Source organism: Sorex fumeus, unplaced genomic scaffold, assembly GCF_029834395.1.
Source record: "Sorex fumeus unplaced genomic scaffold, SorFum_2.1 ptg000010l, whole genome shotgun sequence".
In the NCBI taxonomy this organism is placed as follows: domain Eukaryota; kingdom Metazoa; phylum Chordata; class Mammalia; order Eulipotyphla; family Soricidae; genus Sorex; species Sorex fumeus.
The window spans coordinates 34,809,602-34,829,137 of NW_026606067.1; the positions used below are offsets into that span (position 1 = coordinate 34,809,602).

General features: G+C 38.4%; 1 protein-coding gene across 1 annotated transcript in view; it reads right to left on the reverse strand.

Moving 5' to 3' along the window:
- SLC2A2 (solute carrier family 2 member 2) overlaps window positions 1-19,536 on the reverse strand; it is a 37,171-nt gene that overhangs the window by 17,171 nt on the left and 464 nt on the right. The window contains exons 2-4 of the mRNA XM_056110726.1: window positions 12,331-12,423; window positions 9,025-9,290; window positions 2,885-3,009 (exon numbers count right to left, since the gene is read on the reverse strand). Of these exons, the coding sequence (XP_055966701.1) occupies window positions 2,885-3,009; window positions 9,025-9,290; window positions 12,331-12,423 (484 nt within the window). The remainder of the gene's footprint in view (window positions 1-2,884; window positions 3,010-9,024; window positions 9,291-12,330; window positions 12,424-19,536) is intronic.

The window sequence follows — 19,536 nt, forward strand, 5'->3', positions numbered from 1 at the left end:
ATACATGGTCTTTGGGTAAAGATGCTTTTGGGAAGTGTTTATGTATCTGTCACTGTCACTGTCCTCCCGTTATTCATCGATTTGCTCGAGCGGGCCCAGTAACGTCTCCATTGGAGACTTTTGTTGTTACTGTGTTTGGCATATCGACTACATCACGGGGAGCTTGCCAGGCTCTGCCATGCGGCCGAGATACTCTCGGTAGCTTGCCGGGCTCTCCGAGAGGGGCGGAGGAATCGAACTCGGGTCGGCCATGTTGGCTGCGTGCAAGGCAAATGCCCTACCACTGTGCTATCGCTCCAGCTCATTTATGTATCAAATGCATAAAATTTTTCTTAGTGCCTCACACAGACATTTGCACTGCACATCAATTTATTTGGCTCTATTCCAGGGTTTACTATCTTTTTGTAATATCTACTCTGATACCACAAGAACAGAATAAGTTTACATATTTGAGGTTTTACAAAAACTTGAAAGTCAAATTGTATCTTCATAATATTTAGAAATGTTAATTCTCAGAATAGAACAAGACATGATTATTAAAGATAGTTGGAGAACACAAGTTTCTTGGCACTGCTTGAATAGGTTGTTTCAAAGTATGTTTTTGAAATTTATTTTTAATTTTGCCAAAAATATTTTGACTCTCACTCTTGTATTTTTTTTTAAAAACAAAAGAGAAGCAAAAAATTATCATTTGAATTTTTTTTTGATTGCACCATTATTTGCTTCTTAGAAAAGAGTTAACTGAACCTCAGATCGGGCAATCTGAGGTCAAATAGAGATAATGCCAGAGCTGATTCACTCTGAAGTCAAAATCTTTGCATCTGTGGGTTGGCTTCTCCCCTGGAAGCCAATCTGTATGAAGTACTGAGCGCTAACCAATTGCTCCACAGGAGTGATGTAAACTAGTCTGACTTTCACTTATTTGTACTAACATTAAATAGATTAAATAATAGTAATAGATTAAATAAGGTAGTTAAATATTAATCTGTGTTCATTTAGACTCTTGTTTCACCTGAGCAAAGACACATGGCAATATATGCTGTCTTCTCGTTTTTCAGGGAAAAGTGCATAAATTTTTTTTGACACTGTTTCATGCTCTCATCCTTCCTCTGCCACCCTCCTGGATAACAGTGCTTTGAAAGGTGATTTGGATAATGGTTAAAACCTAGGCCCAGGTTCACCAAAAATCTGGACTTATTTGGTATTGAAAAACTAATGATTTGGCCATTTTAGAGAAAAGGTGATCCTCTTTTTTAAAAATTTTTATTAGTGAGACACCATGAGGTACTGTTGTAGACTTACAAATTTTTGTGCTTGGGTTTCAGTTACACAATAATCGAGTACCCATCCCTCCACCAGTGCCCATTTTCCACCACCACTGATCCCAGTACCCATCCCACCTCCCATCCCCCCATCCCACCCTGCCTCTGGGACAGGTCATTCCCTTTTGTTCTCTCTCTCTCTCTCTCTCTTTGGGTCCTGTGGTTTGCAAGAGAGGCATTGAGTGGCAATCTTGTTTGGTTTATAGTCTACTTTCAGCACGCATCTCCCATCCTGGGAGGATCCTCCCAACACCCTTTATTTGGTCCTCCCTTCTCCATCTGAGCTGCCTTTTCCCCTAGCATGTGCGGCTGGCCTCCAAGCCATGGAATGAACCTCCTGGTACTTATCTCAACTATTCTTGGGTGTTAGTCTCCTATTTTGTTACTTTATATTCCCCAGATGAATGCAATCTTTCTATGTCTGTCCCTTTCTCAGATGACTGATCAAGGAAACTTTGGTACATCTACACAATGGGGTACTATATAGCTGTTACAAAAGATGAAGTCATGAAATTTACATACAAGTGGTACTACATGGAAAGTATCATGCTAAGTGAAATGTGTCAGAAAGAGAGGGTGATCCTCTTTTTGATCAGATCTCTTCTAATTGATTTTTAAAAAAATTTTTGTTTGAGGGGAGTTGGAGGGGGGTGGCAAGACTACATCTAGTGGTGCACAGGCCTTACTTCTGGTTCTATGCTCAAAGAACTGGTGGTATTAGGGATTGAACAGAGGTTGACTGCACGCAAAGCAAGTGCTTTAACCACTTTAAGGCTAAGGCTAAGTATGTTAGCCACTCTCTGGCCCCACTAAATTTGCTTCTGAAAATTTGCAACTTTCAGATATTTGAATATTGATTTGAATATTATTCAAATGTGACGCTCACACAAGGGCAACCTCCTTTCTCATTCTGAGCTTCTAAACCCAGTTGCTTCTGCTTGATTACCCCACTCTGTGGTCACTAGCATGATAGCAGCTGACACAGCCCCCTCTGGAATCAATCAGAACAGTGGAATGTTGTGTGAGAGAGCTGGGTGTCAGGGTCTTTATAGATGATGGAGAGGAGAGAGCGCTGGAGGGAATAGAGGGCATGAGTGCTGTGCTTGCCCAGTTAAGAGTTCTGGGTATCTCCGTCTTCTCCACTGTGTGCTTCATGACACGAGTAATGACAACATGGCAACTTAATGTGTGTAGTTAGGTTCTAGGCTGAAGGCTTTATATATAATCCACCAGGTAGATATTATTTTCTTAATTTAAACAGAATTAAACAAATTGTCCAAGATCATTGGACCAAAAGTTGCTTCACACAAGAGGACAGCTTTGTCACTTCAACTTAATGGTTCCAAATTTCCCTGACTCTCAACTTCAACTTCATGCCATTTCCTTTCTGTTTTTGCTTATGCATGTTACTGTATTTCAAGAGAGAGAACCAGTGAGCTCTTGAAATATAAGAGCAAGCGAGTGAGAGTGAGAATGTGTGTGTGAGTGTGTGTGTGTGTGTGTGAGAGAGAGAGAGAGAGAAAGAGAGAGAGAGAGAGAGAGAGAGAGAGAGAGAGACTTACCACAGTATAGTCCTGATATGGCTCTTCCTGCAATGATAAAAATGTGAGATGGTCCCAGTTTTGAAAACCCCATCAAGAGCGCTCCAGCTAATGAGAGAATATTTGCTAGCAACATGGCTTTGATTCTAAAAGTTAAAAAAGCAAGAATTATTAATTAAGAATCACAAGTTGATAAAAATATTTGCTATTATTGCTTGCTGCAATTTTTATCTAAGAGAAATTTTAATTTTGCTATAAAAGACAGTTGGTTGTTATCTCTACAGATTAACCCAATAATTACAAATAATATTTATAATGAAGACAGAGGTATTCCTATACATGGTCTCCACATTTTGATGAAAATAATTCACTGATGATGATGACAAATTTATTTAAAGGAAACTTCTGCTAACCTTTTAGTTAACTCTATTTTTTGTGAACTGAGTGTTTTAACAGCAATTTCTAGGTAATAGATAATCGTTAAATTCTAGTTGTAAGCTATGCCGTCACATGTTTTATATATATGTATATATAATATAAAATGTATGAGTAAATCTAATAGTGTCAAACATATATGTACATATATATTTATTTGTTTTTATTGAATTATTATGAGAAGCCACGCGGGTTCCGGGGCCGAGACCTCCAAGCCTACTCGAATTGGAGTCGAGCATCTTCCACCCAGATCCTCCAAATTCCAGTAGGCGGGGGTCACACCCACCACCTGGCCCCCTGGCGCCGTGTAATCCCATCAGCGGCCAAGACTCAGAGACTATAAAATCCAGATTCCGGAACCGCGCGGCCGCATTCGCAGCCGCGCGACATCTTAACAGAACTTTTTTTTTTTTTTATGACATCTTATTGTCTTATTCCTACTTTGGACAAACTTGCAGGCTATCGAATGTAGCCTGCCCACAGGGCAGAGTCTGGCAAACTCCCTGTGGCATACCAAATATGCCAAATACCAGTAACAATGATGGGTCTCATTCTCCTAAATAGCCTTGAATATAATCTCAGGGCAAGGATGAAAGAGACGTTACTGGGGCCTGCTCGAGGCAATCGACGAATAACAGGATGATGAAATGAAATGAAAAATGAAAATTATGAGAAGCAGTTACAAAGTTGTTCATGATTGGATTTCAGTCATACAATGACTTGTCCCTTCACCAGTTTTCTGTGTCCATTACCAATGTACTCAGTTTCCTGTCTGTCACTCCCAGACTGCCACTTTCTCTCTCTTTTCTTTTGGGCATTATGGTTTGCAATACAGGTACCTGAAAGGTTATCATGTATATCCTTTTACCAACTTTCACTCCCAAACCCCCTCTTGTAGCAAGCTTCCAATGAAAAAGGTTATACACCATGATCAAGTAAGGATTCATCACCAGGATGCGAGGATGGTTTTATATTTTTATAAAATGGTATATGTTTTTAGTTGGAATAGATAATGAAATAAACTTTAAAAAATTAAATGTCCTTTAATATTAATGATCTGGAGCAACAGAGTACAGGGCTTGTCTTCCATGCAACCAACTCTGGTTTGATTCCCTGGCACTGTATGATCACTTGAACATGGAGCTAGGAGTCGTCCCTGAGCACTCTCAGGTGGGGCCCCGTGTGCCTGGCTCCACAAATATATGTAATATCAATTATTTTTTATTTAAAGCACACTTTTATTTTAAACCTTATCATAAGGACAAACTGTAATTATTTTAAATGTTGTATGTCAACATATTTCTAGAGTCTATAAATTAAAATTAACCAGTATAAAACATACAACAAATCTAACAGTAGCAAAAAATCATTTCCAGAAGCAATCATTTGGAAATTGTCAAATTTGCACATACTTCATTATTTTATTCCTATAAACAAGAACTCGGGTTGGCCATATTGGCCGCTTGTAAGGCGAACGCCCTACCCGCTGTCCAGCGAGCAATAGCACAGCGGGTAGGGCGTTCGCCTTACAAGCGGCCAACATGGCCGACCTGAGTTCGATTCCTCCGCCCCTCTCGGAGAGCCTGGAAAGCTACCGAGAGTATTCGATATGCCAGACACAGTAACAACAAAATCTCCAATGGAGACGTTACTGGGCCCGCTCGAGCAAATCGATGATCAACAGGAGGGCCTTTACCTTACCTTACCTTATAAACAAGAAAGGTGAGGTTTAAAATCTTGAAAGTTCAGTAGGTAACAATAGGGCGAATAGAACAATTACAGTAGACAGGTTTGCAAATGTTTATGCCACACACACAAATGTAAGTATCTTTTATGCCTTGTTTCAACATTATAAACTTTACTAGATGGTGTTTTTTTCTAAGCAGCATCTTTTCCTTTTTTTAAAGGAGACTTTGTTTTACTATAATTATTGCCCAACCCCTACATGCAAAGCAAGCACTTTAAATCTGTATTATGTCTCTGGCCCCTTTTGTGAAAATTTTTAAGGAAGGACTGCTTTTCTGCTTAGAGCTGGAAGAAGCTTTACTTTTGGTTTACCATGAATCATCTGATATTGGTTATCATTGATAGCACTTGACATTGGTGTGGTGCAAAACCACTGTTGATACCAAATCCATGCTAGAAGGTATGCATCCTGATTCTGGCAGTAGGATATTGATAACATGGTTTTGATTAAGTCATTATCTCTGTCAGAATCTCATCTACAAATATCTATAAATAAGAGTCAATGTGAGCATAAGTTTTTTCTTTAAAGGTACGAAAGTATTTTTTCCATTTGCAGTTGCTAAAAAACTTTACCCATATTTTAAAGGAAAGGAAAGGCCCTCCTGTTGATCATCGATTTGCTCGAGCGGGCCCAGTAACATCTCCATTGGAGACTTTGTTGTTACTGTGTCTGGCATATCGAATACTCTCGGTAGCTTGCCGGGCTCCATATTTTAAATCTTAATGTAATTTTTATTCCCTTTATTTTTTAAAAAATGATAAAAATGTTGAGCCTGGAGTCGCTGTCTCGTTTGCCAACGCATCAAAAATCAGATGGGCTGGACATGTTATGCAATTTGGAGACGACTGCTGGACTAGAGCCATTACCAACTGGATTCCACGGGACATCAAAAGATCGCATGGCTGCCCACCTACAAGATGGTCAGACTTCTTTGTCAGGACCCTGAACGATCAGTTTGAGGCTCTTCTTGTTCCTGGAGTGAGCAGACGCCTCTGGGCTACAGTAGCACGCGACAGGGACGAATGGAGATATTACTGGTGCCCACTGGAGCAAATCGATGAGTAACAGGATGTCAAGTGATCAAGTGATAAAAATGTTCCGATTGCCATTTAAATTTTAAAAATTATAAATTAAAATCGAGTAATAGCATGGCGGTAGGGTGTTTGCCTTGCACGCGGTGGGCCCTGCCGAGCCAGGTTCGATTCCTCCGCCCCTCTCGGAGAGCCCAGCAAGCTACCGAGAGTATCTCGCCTGCACTCTGAAGCCTGGCAAGCTACCCATGACCTATTGGATATGCCAAACACAGTAACAACAAGTCTCACAATGGAGATGTTACTGGGCCCGCTTGAGCAAATTGATGAACAGTGGGAGGACAGTGCATTCAGTGCACAAATTAAAATGATTTTTTCAATTTTTTAAATAATTAAAATCAATATATTAACTACAGATCATGCTTAATAAACTGTTAAAGTTTGTTAACAACTAAAGTTCAACTGGAAACCGGTACATTGATAAAAATGTGAGTATCTGACTATTTACTTCTGTGATAGAGAAAAGTTCCTTCCAAATCAGAAGAATAAAATTTGAATTTTCTGCTACTTGTTAAGAACACTTTGTATAGTCATTATATAAAAGCAACAGTACAAGAACTCATCAGACTGTAAATAACCAAAAGATAAAATTATACTTCAAAGTAAAAATTATAAAAGCTAAAAAAATTCAGAATTATTAAGGCATTATATATATGTAACATATGTGTATATGTAAAGTAGTATTATCGATTCCATTTCTATATTTAAAAATTTTGCATTTTCTAAAATTTCATTATATATACGTATGCATATATACATATATACATATATATATATATCTGTCACTGTCCTCCCATTGTTCATTGCTTTGCTCGAGCGGGCCCAGTAACGTCTCCGTTGTGACAATTGTTACTGTGTTTGGCATATTGAATACGCCACGGGGAGCTTGCCAGGCTTTGCCGTGCGGGCGAGATACTCTTGGTAGCTTGCTGGTCTCTCCGAGAGGGGCGGAGGAATCGAACTTGGGTCGGCCATGTTGGCCGCTTGCAAGCAAACGCCCTATCTGCTGTGCCATTGTTCCAGCCCATATATATGTATCTACATATATATATATATATATATATATATATATATATATATATTTGTTTCTGGGTAATACCCAGTGTTGCTCAGAACTTACTCTGGCTCTGTGCTCAGGGATTACCCTTGCAGTGTTTGGGGACCCATATGCAGTGCTAGGGATCAAATATGGGTAGGCTGTGTGTGAGGCAAGTGCCTTACCTGCTGTACTATCTCTCTGTCTCTGTTATTTTTATCATCAGAAAAGGTGATTCATAAACAGGAAGACAGACTCAAAAATCAAAAAATTAAACTAAAGGAACAACCACTTCTTTTCTAATTCTATTATTTTCCAGGGGGATTGAATTGAGAGTATGTAAGGCTGTGTAGAGAAATGACGGTGCCATTCACATCACAGGGTGAGGGTTTGTTTTGGGGAGAAACATGTGGTCATAACTAAAGTGCTCGGGATTTAGTCTTGGCTCTGTGTTGAGAGATCACACCTGGTTATACTCTGGGGACTATCTGCAATGCCAGGGACTGAATTGGAGTAGGTTTCATGTATAGCAAGAACCTTACCTGCTCTACTGGTTTTTTTTTGGGGGGGGGTCCTCATCAGGAACACCAACTGAGGTTTGAGATAATAGCAGCAACAGCAAGATACCGTAAGCTGAGTACACTAGACAATTTGGAGTTGAGTATATTGATTTATCTTTAGGACTTAACTGATTCAAAAGCCAAGTTCTAATTTAAGAATAAAAATCCAGGCCAGGGAAGATAGGTCAAAGGGCTGGGTTGCTGGGCTTGCTCAAGGCCTTGAATTCTAGCCTCAGCATTCCAGGCTCTTCCCATATTGCAGGATCTCGTCTCGATGATCCCAGCACTGCATTGATGTCAGAACACTGAATCTCTCAGACCCTCTCTGCCAGACTATGTATTACTGGGAGTGTTCCTTGGGGACTCTGGGACGACCAGGAAGTCCACTTACACCCCCAGAAGAAAATGGAAATGTATTTGTCTGACAAATGCAATGATACGTGAAGGAAACAATTGATCCCTATGTTAGAAATTCTACTGTTGGACGAACTGAGGTATGCGGGACCCGTGGCTGAGATCTCCAAGCCTGCTCAGATCGGAACTGGACCTCCTCCACCCAGATCCTCAGTTTTCCAGTAGCTTGGCAGTCATACCCACAATCTGCCCCCAGCGGCATGTAATCTCATCAACAGCCAAGATCCAGAGATTATAAAACAAAGCTCCTTGAAGAGAGTGACACAGTTTTTCCTGGAGTGCCACCAGCATTGCGACCGGGCGATCTCTTATACTCTAGCCCACTGACGTACCTAAAGCAACACACAAGTGTTTGGGTTTAACGTACTTGTTTGTATTCTCTAATATACAGGTTTAAAGGGCCCCAGAATGAAATCAATAAACTTTACACACTTCCCTCTTATTGTGGTGGGAAGATGCTTGCTTGTTGAGTGTGTGTTTGAATATTATCTGTAATGAACTATTGTGAACTACTTTATGAAAATATAATGTATAAAAATCTCAAAATAAAAAGGAAATTCTAGTCTTGGATCTTCTATTACATTACTGAGTTAACCATAGAGCAATTTTCTAATAGGTTTTGTAACTTACAAAGGCAGAAAAGAGTATCTAGAAATACGTGTTAAACTTAATTTTTATTCGTAAATGCTTCTGCTATTAAGAAAATAATTCCAAAACCTTTCTCCATTATTTGACCTAACAATACCCTAGCTGTAAAAAGCACTCTAAAACTCTTCCCCAAAAGGAACATTTCTGTTTTTTGTTTTTTCTAAACAAGTTCTGGCAACCTCCAAATAGAAAAATTTCTGTTTCTCTGCCCATTTCTGAGATTTACATACCTTCCAAGTCTGTCTCCAAGCCATCCACCAAAAAAGGATGCAATCATTCCACCAATGGCAAAGATGGATACTGAAAGGGACCAGAACATGATGACAATGCCAGAAGAGGCTGTTGTCTCTTCCTCAGTTTCAGCAGCCGGTGTTGAACGCACTACGTTTGAGTCTGTAGGCAGAAATTCTTCTGTACTGTTGAAAGCATAGCTGATGAGAGTTTTTCGGTCATCTAGTGGCATACCCAAAACATGTCTATAATGGGATATTATTATCTGAGGAAAGAAAATAAAGAATAGTAGCTCCAATATTTCAAATAATCATCTATATTTTCAGAACTCTCTTTAGAGTGATTTTAGGTGTTTAAATAAGACCACTTAAATGTGCTATACACACAAATGCATTTATTTACAGTTGACCATTGCTTATAAAACAGGCCCCAAATTCCAGTGCCAGCAGGAAAGGGACAGAAAGGGAAGGAAGCCAGCAGAAGCGTCTGATTAGAAGAACGAACAAAATCCTCTGCCATGTAGATGGCTGGAGCGATAGCTAAGCGGGTAAAGCATTTGCCTTGCACATGGACAACTGGGTTAGATTCCCAGCATCCCATATGGTCCCCTGAGCACCACCAGGAGTAATTCCTGAGTGCAGAGCCAGGAGTAACCCCTGTGTATTGCCGGGTGTGATTCCCTCCCCAAAAAATCCTCTGCCATTGAGGGTGTCACATTATGGCCCTGGAGAGCATATGGGTCATCTAATGGGTCACGATGTGAGACTAGTGTCTGTTATGTGACCTTTAAGTTTTAAGGAGAATCCAGATACATGTCAATATATATTTAATATATAAGAGTCTTCAAATTGAAAGTTTAAGTGCTGGCACCTATTTAAATAGAATAGTATCCTGCAAGTAAATAGTTTCCTAGAATTTAAATAAGCTGAGGCAATATTTTAATAGAAGTATAAAAGTGGATTTGTGGGGAAAAAAAGATTGGGAAAATAAGATGAAACCCAAATTAACTTCCTATACAAAATTTGAACACTGAATGTGTTATCTTTGCTAGAAGTAAGCTTCAATTTAGTAATGAACTTCTGGTACTCAGAGAAAAGGGAGAAAGAATGTCTTTTGATGAACTACAAAAGGAAAAGAGAACAGCTCATAAACTCTGAGAAAATGTGATACCAGAAAGAAGTTTCTAGGGTTGGGAGAGATCGTATAAATGAATGTAAGGCACTTTCCTTGCAAGCAGCCAAGCAGGACTTGATCCTTCGCACCACATATGGTGTTCCCTCAGAGCCCAGCCAGGAGCAACCCCTGAGTCCAGAACCAGGAACAAGTCCCAGGCATAGCAGTGTGTGGCCCCAAAACAACAACACTTAAAGGTCCTCCCAGAGCTCAGTGGGTAATAGAACACACGATGTTCAAGTCGGAATATCACACAATCATATTCAGGTATAAAGGTTATATGCACTGTAATTAGTTAAAGGCCCATTCATCTGACTCTTTTCTCCAGCTCATTCTTTGCAGTAAGAATTTAGTCACTGTTGAGCAATACTGAGTTGAAGGACTCTGACATGGACTTGGAAGGTAGTAGTTTAGGTTGCCCAACAAGGACAAAGTGTAGGTGACAGTCAGTACAATGAGAAGGAAAGGGAATCAACTCTTATGACTGAAAAAAAAAAAGGTACTCTTTATAGACGACACATTAGAAAAAGGTCTGGAATGAATTGTTCCCAGCTGTTTTTCCTAGTTTAGAATAACTATAGGTAGTTTTTTTTAAAAGCATAAAACTTTTTGCAGCAGACCACGTGCAGTATGGTTTGTGTAATCATACGAACGTTTCTAATACCCTCAAATCATTCTGAAAAAAAACTTGAATGAGATGAATTGTTTATTCTTTGCAGAGATATGTTTAAGCAGCTCTTTAAATACTGAGGGAAGAGGTACTATGCTAGAAGTCAGAGGGAGATTTATGCTTTCAGATTCGAGAACTGGTTGTAGAATGAAGGGAAATCTTAGATTAATTTTATAAGACTAAAGAGAATGCTTCTAATTAAAATGTGAAACAATCTTTCAGAAGGAGGAAAGGCTTTATCAATGGCAAATTAGGTCGTAAGAAACAGGACTCAGGAAGTCTGCTACATTAGTCCATGTCATCACCATGGAAAAAAATAAGACCCCCACCTTTCCCACCCCCAATCCTAGCATTCATTATTTCCTAAATCCCTTCAACCTTCACAAAGCTTGCCACCCTCATGGTGACACCTGCTATTTAACCAGTGCACATATTTGGGCTCAAAGAGCAATCCTTTTTTAGTGCTGGCCTGTGGCCAGTACACAGTCGTACCTGACAGTGTCTTATATTTCCTTGGATTCCAGAGTTGGAAGAGAAGTTGATGAAAGAGGAAGGGTCTCTATAAGACACATAAAGTCTTGTCCTCTTCCCTTTGTCACCCCTCCCCAGTCATCATGGCTAAACATGAAAGAGAAACAAGAAACTAATCCAGATCCTGACAATTTGAATTACAGTAAAGGAATTAAGTCCTGGTTCTGCCACGTACTGACTAAGAATGACTTTCCTCTCCTCTCTGTTTACTGGATATTAAGTAGAGACTACAATAAGTGAGAAAATAATAGAAATGATTTCCTATTTAAATAAATGCCAAATAGTCACCATGAAGAAAATATAAACTTGATTGTCCTTCTTGATCATAATTTAAAAGTTTTGTATTATTTTACATTGGATCACCTATGCAAGGACCCCAAGTCCTTGGTGGTTTAATTTGGAGTAAGATCCCATGCATGATTTTTCTGAATGAATTGTTTGTTTTTTTTTTAATTTATTTTTTCTCTAATTCCTTTTGATTTTTTCTCTATCTACCTCCATTTTTTAAAAAAGACCTAAATTTTTTTATTCAGGCCTAAAAAGAGGTACAATAATATTGTAATCGTGGAGGGCAGATGCTAAAATGTCTGATTTATAGTGAGTTGGTGATCAACAAATATACACAGAATGAAATAAATGCCTATGTTTTCTCTTAAGTCATCTCTAGTCACATAGTTCCCTAGCATGAGGTTTTTTTTTTTTTCCTGAGCGCAGCAAACAGCAGAGTCTGAGATTAAGACTTATTTATTGCCCTTTAATTTCGAGTGAGAGTTGTAAAGTGGACTCAAGGTCAAGTTAATCAGCTTTAGAGCCACGCATTCGGTATCTGACAGAGGGATGGGGTTACTCCATAAGCAAGGAATGTATGTCTATTTATCTGATACAGAGAGAAATTGCCAGGAAGAGATTTTCATATATATGCGTCACTTGCCTGTTGAGGTGCATTGATAACACCAATGTCATATCCAAACTGGAAGGAACTCAGCATGATGGTAAACACAGTGAAAACCAAAGTCCCGGTGACCTGTGGAGAGTAGAACACAGTTGAGAGAACAGTAGGCAACTTCAGTTTCTCACAACCCCCTCACACTTCAGCTGGGAGTTCTGGAAAAACTAGAATTGCTGCTCACTAAAGGAAACTAAAGATAAAAACTTTGTATTTGTCATTTGTATCACAGGGGGAAATAAAATACAAAAATAAAACATCAATGACACAGATGGGGAGTTTGCTCAGATATTGCTATGTATAATAACACTTCAAAAATCTTCTAAGATACAGCATTTACCATGATCCACATTAGGTGGACTCAAGTAAGTAGACCTGTTCAGAATTTGTATTGAATTGAAAGCAGTTGTGGATTAGAGAATATTATCTCATTATCAAAGTCAGTGCAGCTACAAAGAACAGTTAAAAAGGGGGCAGAGAAATCATTCTCATCAACTCATAATTACATGCTCAGCCATCTTAGAAAATCATATGTATGCAAAACACATACAAAAATATTTGCTGTGGCATTGTGTATGTGTAATATCAAAATGCATAGAAAGAATAGTAATGTCTATAAACAGGAAATGCCAAATGGAAATGCATAACAATACATAGAACATATTATGAACAATTGAAAGCAATGATGATATTATTATGCACTGACCTAATCTGAAGTAGAAATGGAAGCTTCAAAATCTCATGTTTTTAAAAGCTTGAGTATCCTTGTTTACAGCCATACCACCCTAAACGGTCCGGATCTCATCTGATCTCAGAAGGTAAGCAGGGTCGGGCCTGGTTAGTACTTGGATGGGAGACCGCGTGGTGCTATAGGCCTTTATGGGCTGGGGCGATAGCACAGTGATAGGGTATTTTCCTTGCATGCGGCCAGCCCGGGTTTGATTACCCCGCCCCTCGCGGAGAGCCCAGGAAGCTACCAAGAGTATCTCACCCACACGGCAAAGCCGTATTCGATCCGCCAAACACAATAACAACAAGTCTCAGAATGGAGATGTTACTGGGCCTGCTCAAGCAAATCAATGAACAACAGGAGAACAGTGCTACAGACAGTGCTGTAGCAAGTATTCTTTGATTTAGGCATATTATATGTATGTATTTCATAAAATATTTTCTTGAAGAACAAAGAAGAATTGGATGCTACACGACATAAAACATAAGGTTGGAAAGAGAGGCAAGAGTGGTATTTCTTTCATTTAAAGAATTAGACTTTATAAAAAGTATTCCATGAATAATTACATGATTTTTAAATTTAAGTAAATAACATGGGATATTGTAAAACTTTGCTGAATGGAAGAACAAATTGTGGGCTAGAGAGATAGTATATGATTTAAGTTGCTTGCCTTGCAAGCAGCTGGTCTGGTTCCATCCAAAGAACTAAATATACTTGTCTGAACACAGTCACAGCCAAGAGAGAATGAATGAGCATAGTAAGACCTGAACTGGGTGTGGTCCCAAAACAGAAAGGAAAGAAGAAAGAAGGAAGGAAGGAAAGAAAGGAAAGAGAGAGATAGAGAGATAGAGAAGTAATGAATCAGATGAATATCAATTCCAGTTATCAGTCTGATACTTATTATCATATGTATGACCCATGCAATTTCTCTTATAGAATCTTTAATTTTTCACTAATGAGTAAATACCCTTACACAGTGTGCAGAATAGCTAATCAATCAGAAAAATATACTCCTCAGTCATGCTGGAGATCATATTTTATTGTCTCATCAACAACAAAATTTGTATTATGACACTTCTCAGGGAGTAAAAGTCCTTGGATTATTGAAGCTCACGGTTCTGAAAATGTCCTTGGAGAATTTGTTCTCCACGTCACTTTGTGAGGTACCTACTACAGAATTGGCCTCTCTGGGGTAGGAACTGTCACTGTCACTGTCACTGTCCTCCCATTGTTCATCAATTTGCTCGAGTGGGCCCAGTAATGTCTCCAGTGTGAGACTTTGTTGTTACTGTGTTTGGCATATTGAATACGTCATGGGTAGCTTGCCAAGCTTTGCCGTGTGGGCAAGATACTCTCAGTAGCTTGCTGGGCTCTCCAGAGGGGTGGAGGAATCGAACTCGGGTCAGTCATGTTGGCCACTTGCAAGGCAAACGCCCTACCTGCTGTGCTATCGCTCCAGCCCCTAAAATTTATAAAGCTCCCTCTGTTTCACTAATTTAGGATTCGCTGCAGGTGGCATCCTTGTAGACTTTCCCACCAGTAACTTGCTTCGCTGAAAGAAAGGATTTCAAAGCTGATCCAAAAAATAGAAATATTATTCTCTAAATGATGCATAATATATGCCATTAATTTTAGTTTCTGTGTAATATATAATTTCCAGCATATAATTATATAAACCATTTATTGATATATAGGTATTTTATATGTAAGATGCACTTGTACATGTGTACATGTATACACAAACACCTTATTGAGGATTCCCAGAGATTCTGAATTATTTTCTAAATTGTAACTGCACAGTGATCACTCAGTGACTCAGTGGTTTCTCCTCAAATATCGTTTCTCTTCAGCTCTTTCCAAGGACTGGAATTTTGTTCTATTTGCAAATAGTAACTCAGCAATAGTGAGGGGAAAGAGGTTTTAACATACTTGAAATGGCTTTAACATACTTCCCTAATTTTTGCCACACAATCAGAACAATTGATGTCAGATAAAATGTCAACAGTTTAAGATCAATATAGAATATTTATGCTAGTTTTATGTCTGCTCATTGCTACATGTGTATCATCTCATTCCCTGTATTAGTATTCTCTAGTAGTTATAATGAATAATAAACAAAGCAGAGGCTTATATAATACAAATTTCCTTTTGTTCTTGTATGTCAGAACTCTGGTAAGAATCATCTTGAAATTAACGTGTTTTGCATGTTGATTTCCATTCTCTTGGTACCGTTCTTTCAACTTTATAACCAAAAATGGTTAGTCAAATTCTTATGTTGCATTTCTTTGACTTTGACACAGCCAAGGAAGTTTCTTCCCTTGCATGATTTTGCGGGATAACATTTGGCTTATCTGGATAATCCAGGAAAATCTTCCTATCTCCAAGTCCATAATCTTATTTTGCCAGGAAAAGTGACATTAATCATAGTAGGGGATGAGGTTGTGGAATCTTAGGATCATTATTTGCCAATGACACTCTTCATGATACCATTATTAGTATCCCTATTTTATCTATTTATATTTTATGTGATAAGGACTGAAACCAGGACCCCGCAAATATGAAGCAGTCACTTTACCACTGAACCACATAGACAGCTGTATTTTTTTTAAGATAACTACTTTGTTGAGCTCTCAGTCTATGCTTTTGAATATTTTGTTATCTGGCATTCTAACTCATGGTTAATACACAGATATTCAAAAGACAAGCACAACTGAAAACCTAGGATTATAATCTTTCTAAGCTAAAAAAAAAAAGCTGAAAATTTGATGCTGAAGACAAACCACCAAACACCTGCCAATTCCAATGACACTACCAACCACGGAAGTTTCCTTCCTTATCTACACATACAAAACTTCTGAGAGGTCTCTGAACAGAAATCCAAACAAGACAAAGTTTGCACAATTGCTATTCTATCTATGAGCTGAAGAACAACTAAATTTAGGGCTACAATAGACTCACTCAGTTTCATTCCTGCAACTTCTTTTTTTTTTTTCTTATGATAGAATCTCCAAAGACTTGGTGTCTGTCCTTTCCCTAAAGGCCTCTCTTTCCTGGTTTTCTCCTCTCTCTCCCACCAGACATAAGAACAATTCAATTTAAATTATAAAAATTTAAAACAATTCAAATTATAAAAATTCAATCAGTACTCATAACAATGGAGAACGTGAGTATTACAAAAATAAAAGCTGAGCATAAGTGGCAACTGCAGCAGATTTGGTTCTGTACAATCTTTTTTTTGGGGGGGATTTTTGGGTCATACCCAGAAATGCTCAGGGGTTACTCCTGGCTTTGCACTCAGCATTTACTCCATATGGTGCCCGGGGGACCATATGGGATGCAGGAGATTAAACCTGGGTAGGCCACGTGCAAGGCAAATGCCCTACCTGCTGTGCTATTGCTCTGGCCCCAGTTCTGTACAATCTTTATCAGCCCTTTTCTTTTTTCTTTTTGGGTCATACCCAGCTATGCACAGGGGTTACTCCTGGCTTTGTACTCAGGAATTACTCCTGGCGGTGCTTAGGGAACCATATGAGATGCTGGGAATTGAACCTGGGTCAGCCGCGTGCAAGGCAAATGCCCTACCCGCTGTACTATCGCTCCAGCCCCCTATCAGCCCTTTTCTGCCACTCCAAATGCATGATTTAAGTAACAGCAAGTCATACATTACTCTGAATAAAATAAAATCTAATTTTTCAAGCAGATAATCTTTGACGCTTTTGCCTCATGACTTTCCAAACAAGTTGCTCTAATTCATTACTATAGAAATATTATTTTGTCATATAATAGAGATAGCAAAAATAGCAACTTGAAGTATATAGGGGACTTTTAATTTACGTTGACTAAAATATTTTTTAACAATACTATAAAATATCAGCGATATAGTTTTACTTCTATATGTTTGTAGGGGTTACTCAATCCCACCTACTGCCAAAGTTGCAGTGTCATCCCACCACCAAAATGATACCTCTACTGGGGAGGCAGAGACAGTACACCAGGTAAGGTCTTACATGCAGCTTACCTGGTTTTAATCCCCAGTATCCCATATGGTACCCCAAGCCCACCAGGAGTGATTCATGATTACAGAGCTGAAGGTTCTGAGTACTGCTGGATGTCGTACAAAAAGCAAAAATCAAAACAAAAATCAAATCAAAATCTCTTTCCCTCTGATAAGTAGCATACTTTTTATTGGGTTTCATATTTTTTTTAAGATTTCAATTCATTTGCTTTGGTTATTCATAGTTCATATATGGGTGTATCAGTCTTGTAATTGTCTTTCACTTCCTCATTTCACTTTGCATAATCACTTCAAATTCCATTCATTTTCTCCCAAAAGGCATGGTTTCAACATGGTTTTAAGTGACAGAGTAGTATTTCCTTGAATATACAGAACTTCACAACAGTTTGGACAAAGAAGATGACTGGAGCAGATGTGGTTCCTATCTGGAAGCAATCTATTTGAAAACTTGCCACCTGCCAGCTTTTCACACATCCCCAATGATCTTCACGTAAGTATACTTAATCATTGTCATTTTAGAAGAGAGGAAGTCAAGGTTCAGAGATTAAGTGGTTTCCCAACACACACAGTTGATAAATGCAGATACACTACTGGAAACCCTAGCTGTTGTTCTTAACTCACACAGCTAAACAAACAAAAGTCAGATTTGCATCAGCTTCTCATTCATAGGTAGGGAGGAGAAACTTATTTCCTTTCCTCAACCACCTTCCAAATACCAACCCAAAGGTGATCTTGCACTCAACTTTGAAAAAGCCCAGAGGCCTGTCGAGTTATAGACTTTTCAATCTGTAAAAGACCTTAGAGAATCTGGTGTAGCATCTTAAATATTTTCATTGGTGAAACAGATCTCCAGTCCCTTCTACAGCCTATTTATAAGCATGTACAGAGTCGTCTTCTGACATTTAGTCTTAAACAGCAACATTATGCTTTACATCAGTTTCTGTTCTTTTCCAATCCAACCATTATAGATTTCCTGGTTCTCAAGAAAAGTCCTGCAGCATGATATCTTAATGCCCCTTGGAATTTAATGATAGCTCTAACTGACCTTGGGCACTGCCTATGTGCCAGGAAACATGGCAAACACATTACCTTTGCTTTTCCAATGTGTTTTAAATTTTTGTGTTTTGTTTGGGACCATAATAGCTCAAGGATACTTCTGGCACTATACTCAGGAGTAACTATCTGCGTTGCTTCAGGAACTGCATGTGCTGGGGATTTGGCTGGACTTTGCTGCATGCAGGGCAAATGACTTACCCTCTGTATGCTGTGGTATCTCTTCAACCTTTAAATTTAACTTTATAATTTTCCAAGACAACGTACCATCTGTATAACCATTAAATCAATGTTTGTTTTTAAATTGTCTGTTTTCAATTACTTTAGCTTTATCCTAGGTTCTAAGAGCTGGCTGCCACACATTTGGTTATTTGGAGGCAACCTATTTGAAAAGTTGCTACCTGTCAACTTTTCACATGTCCCCAATAATATTCACGATAGTACATGAAATTATCAGCACTGTACATGAAAGCATTAAGTCTTATTTCGTTCTTTAAATATATACTATGCAAATACTTGACATTAAAATGTCACCTAAATCTTTAATATTATCTCATTTAGTTACTTCCAGACCATAAAGAATGATTCCAATCCCTCTTTATTCCACATCATATCCTTACACTATATTCCAAATTGTCTTTTCTTTTTTGGTGATTAAAAACTCAGTTAAGTAAAAACTATGTTCTTAGAGCAGGTAAGTATTATCATTACAGCCCCAGATCTAATCTCAGCTATTCACAAAGCCCATGTTCCCAACCTTGTCACTTGCTGACTTGAAAGAATGCTACAGATTAGCGTTTATAGGTCTCTAACTGGAGCACAGAATTACCAACTGGATTCTAACTGGACATAGAGTTACCAATTTGTTGTATTGTGTGTATAGGTGGATCATCACAGTTTGGGGAAATTTTGAAGAGACAATCACACCTTCTCTCCTATTTTCAAGATTTTTTTTAAAATTTGAAAAGTATCTTATCTACATATATACTGCAAGAGTAGTAGACTAACATTTTCACTATGTTCAATATTCATTGAGAATTAGAGCAATATGTAACTGTGTGTCTGTGTGTTTATATGTGCATTGCTCTGGCTGAAGCATCTGAAAATAAATTGCAGATATTTGTGTTACTTTGCTCTGAGTTGCAAACTTTAACTTACAAGAGCATTTTGAAGTTATTTCTTTTACAGAAATGTGATAGATACACTAATATTTAGTAATCAATCAATTTTCAAAAGTTATAATCTATTCCTACTGTCCTTTAGAGCTATTTCTCTCTTCCTTTCACATGAAATCATTTGTATTTGGTTTCAGTTTTTCTTAGTTTCCTTTAATTTGCCCACTTCTTATTTCTCATACATTGACATTTTTGAGATTTCAAAAAGTTTTTATTAG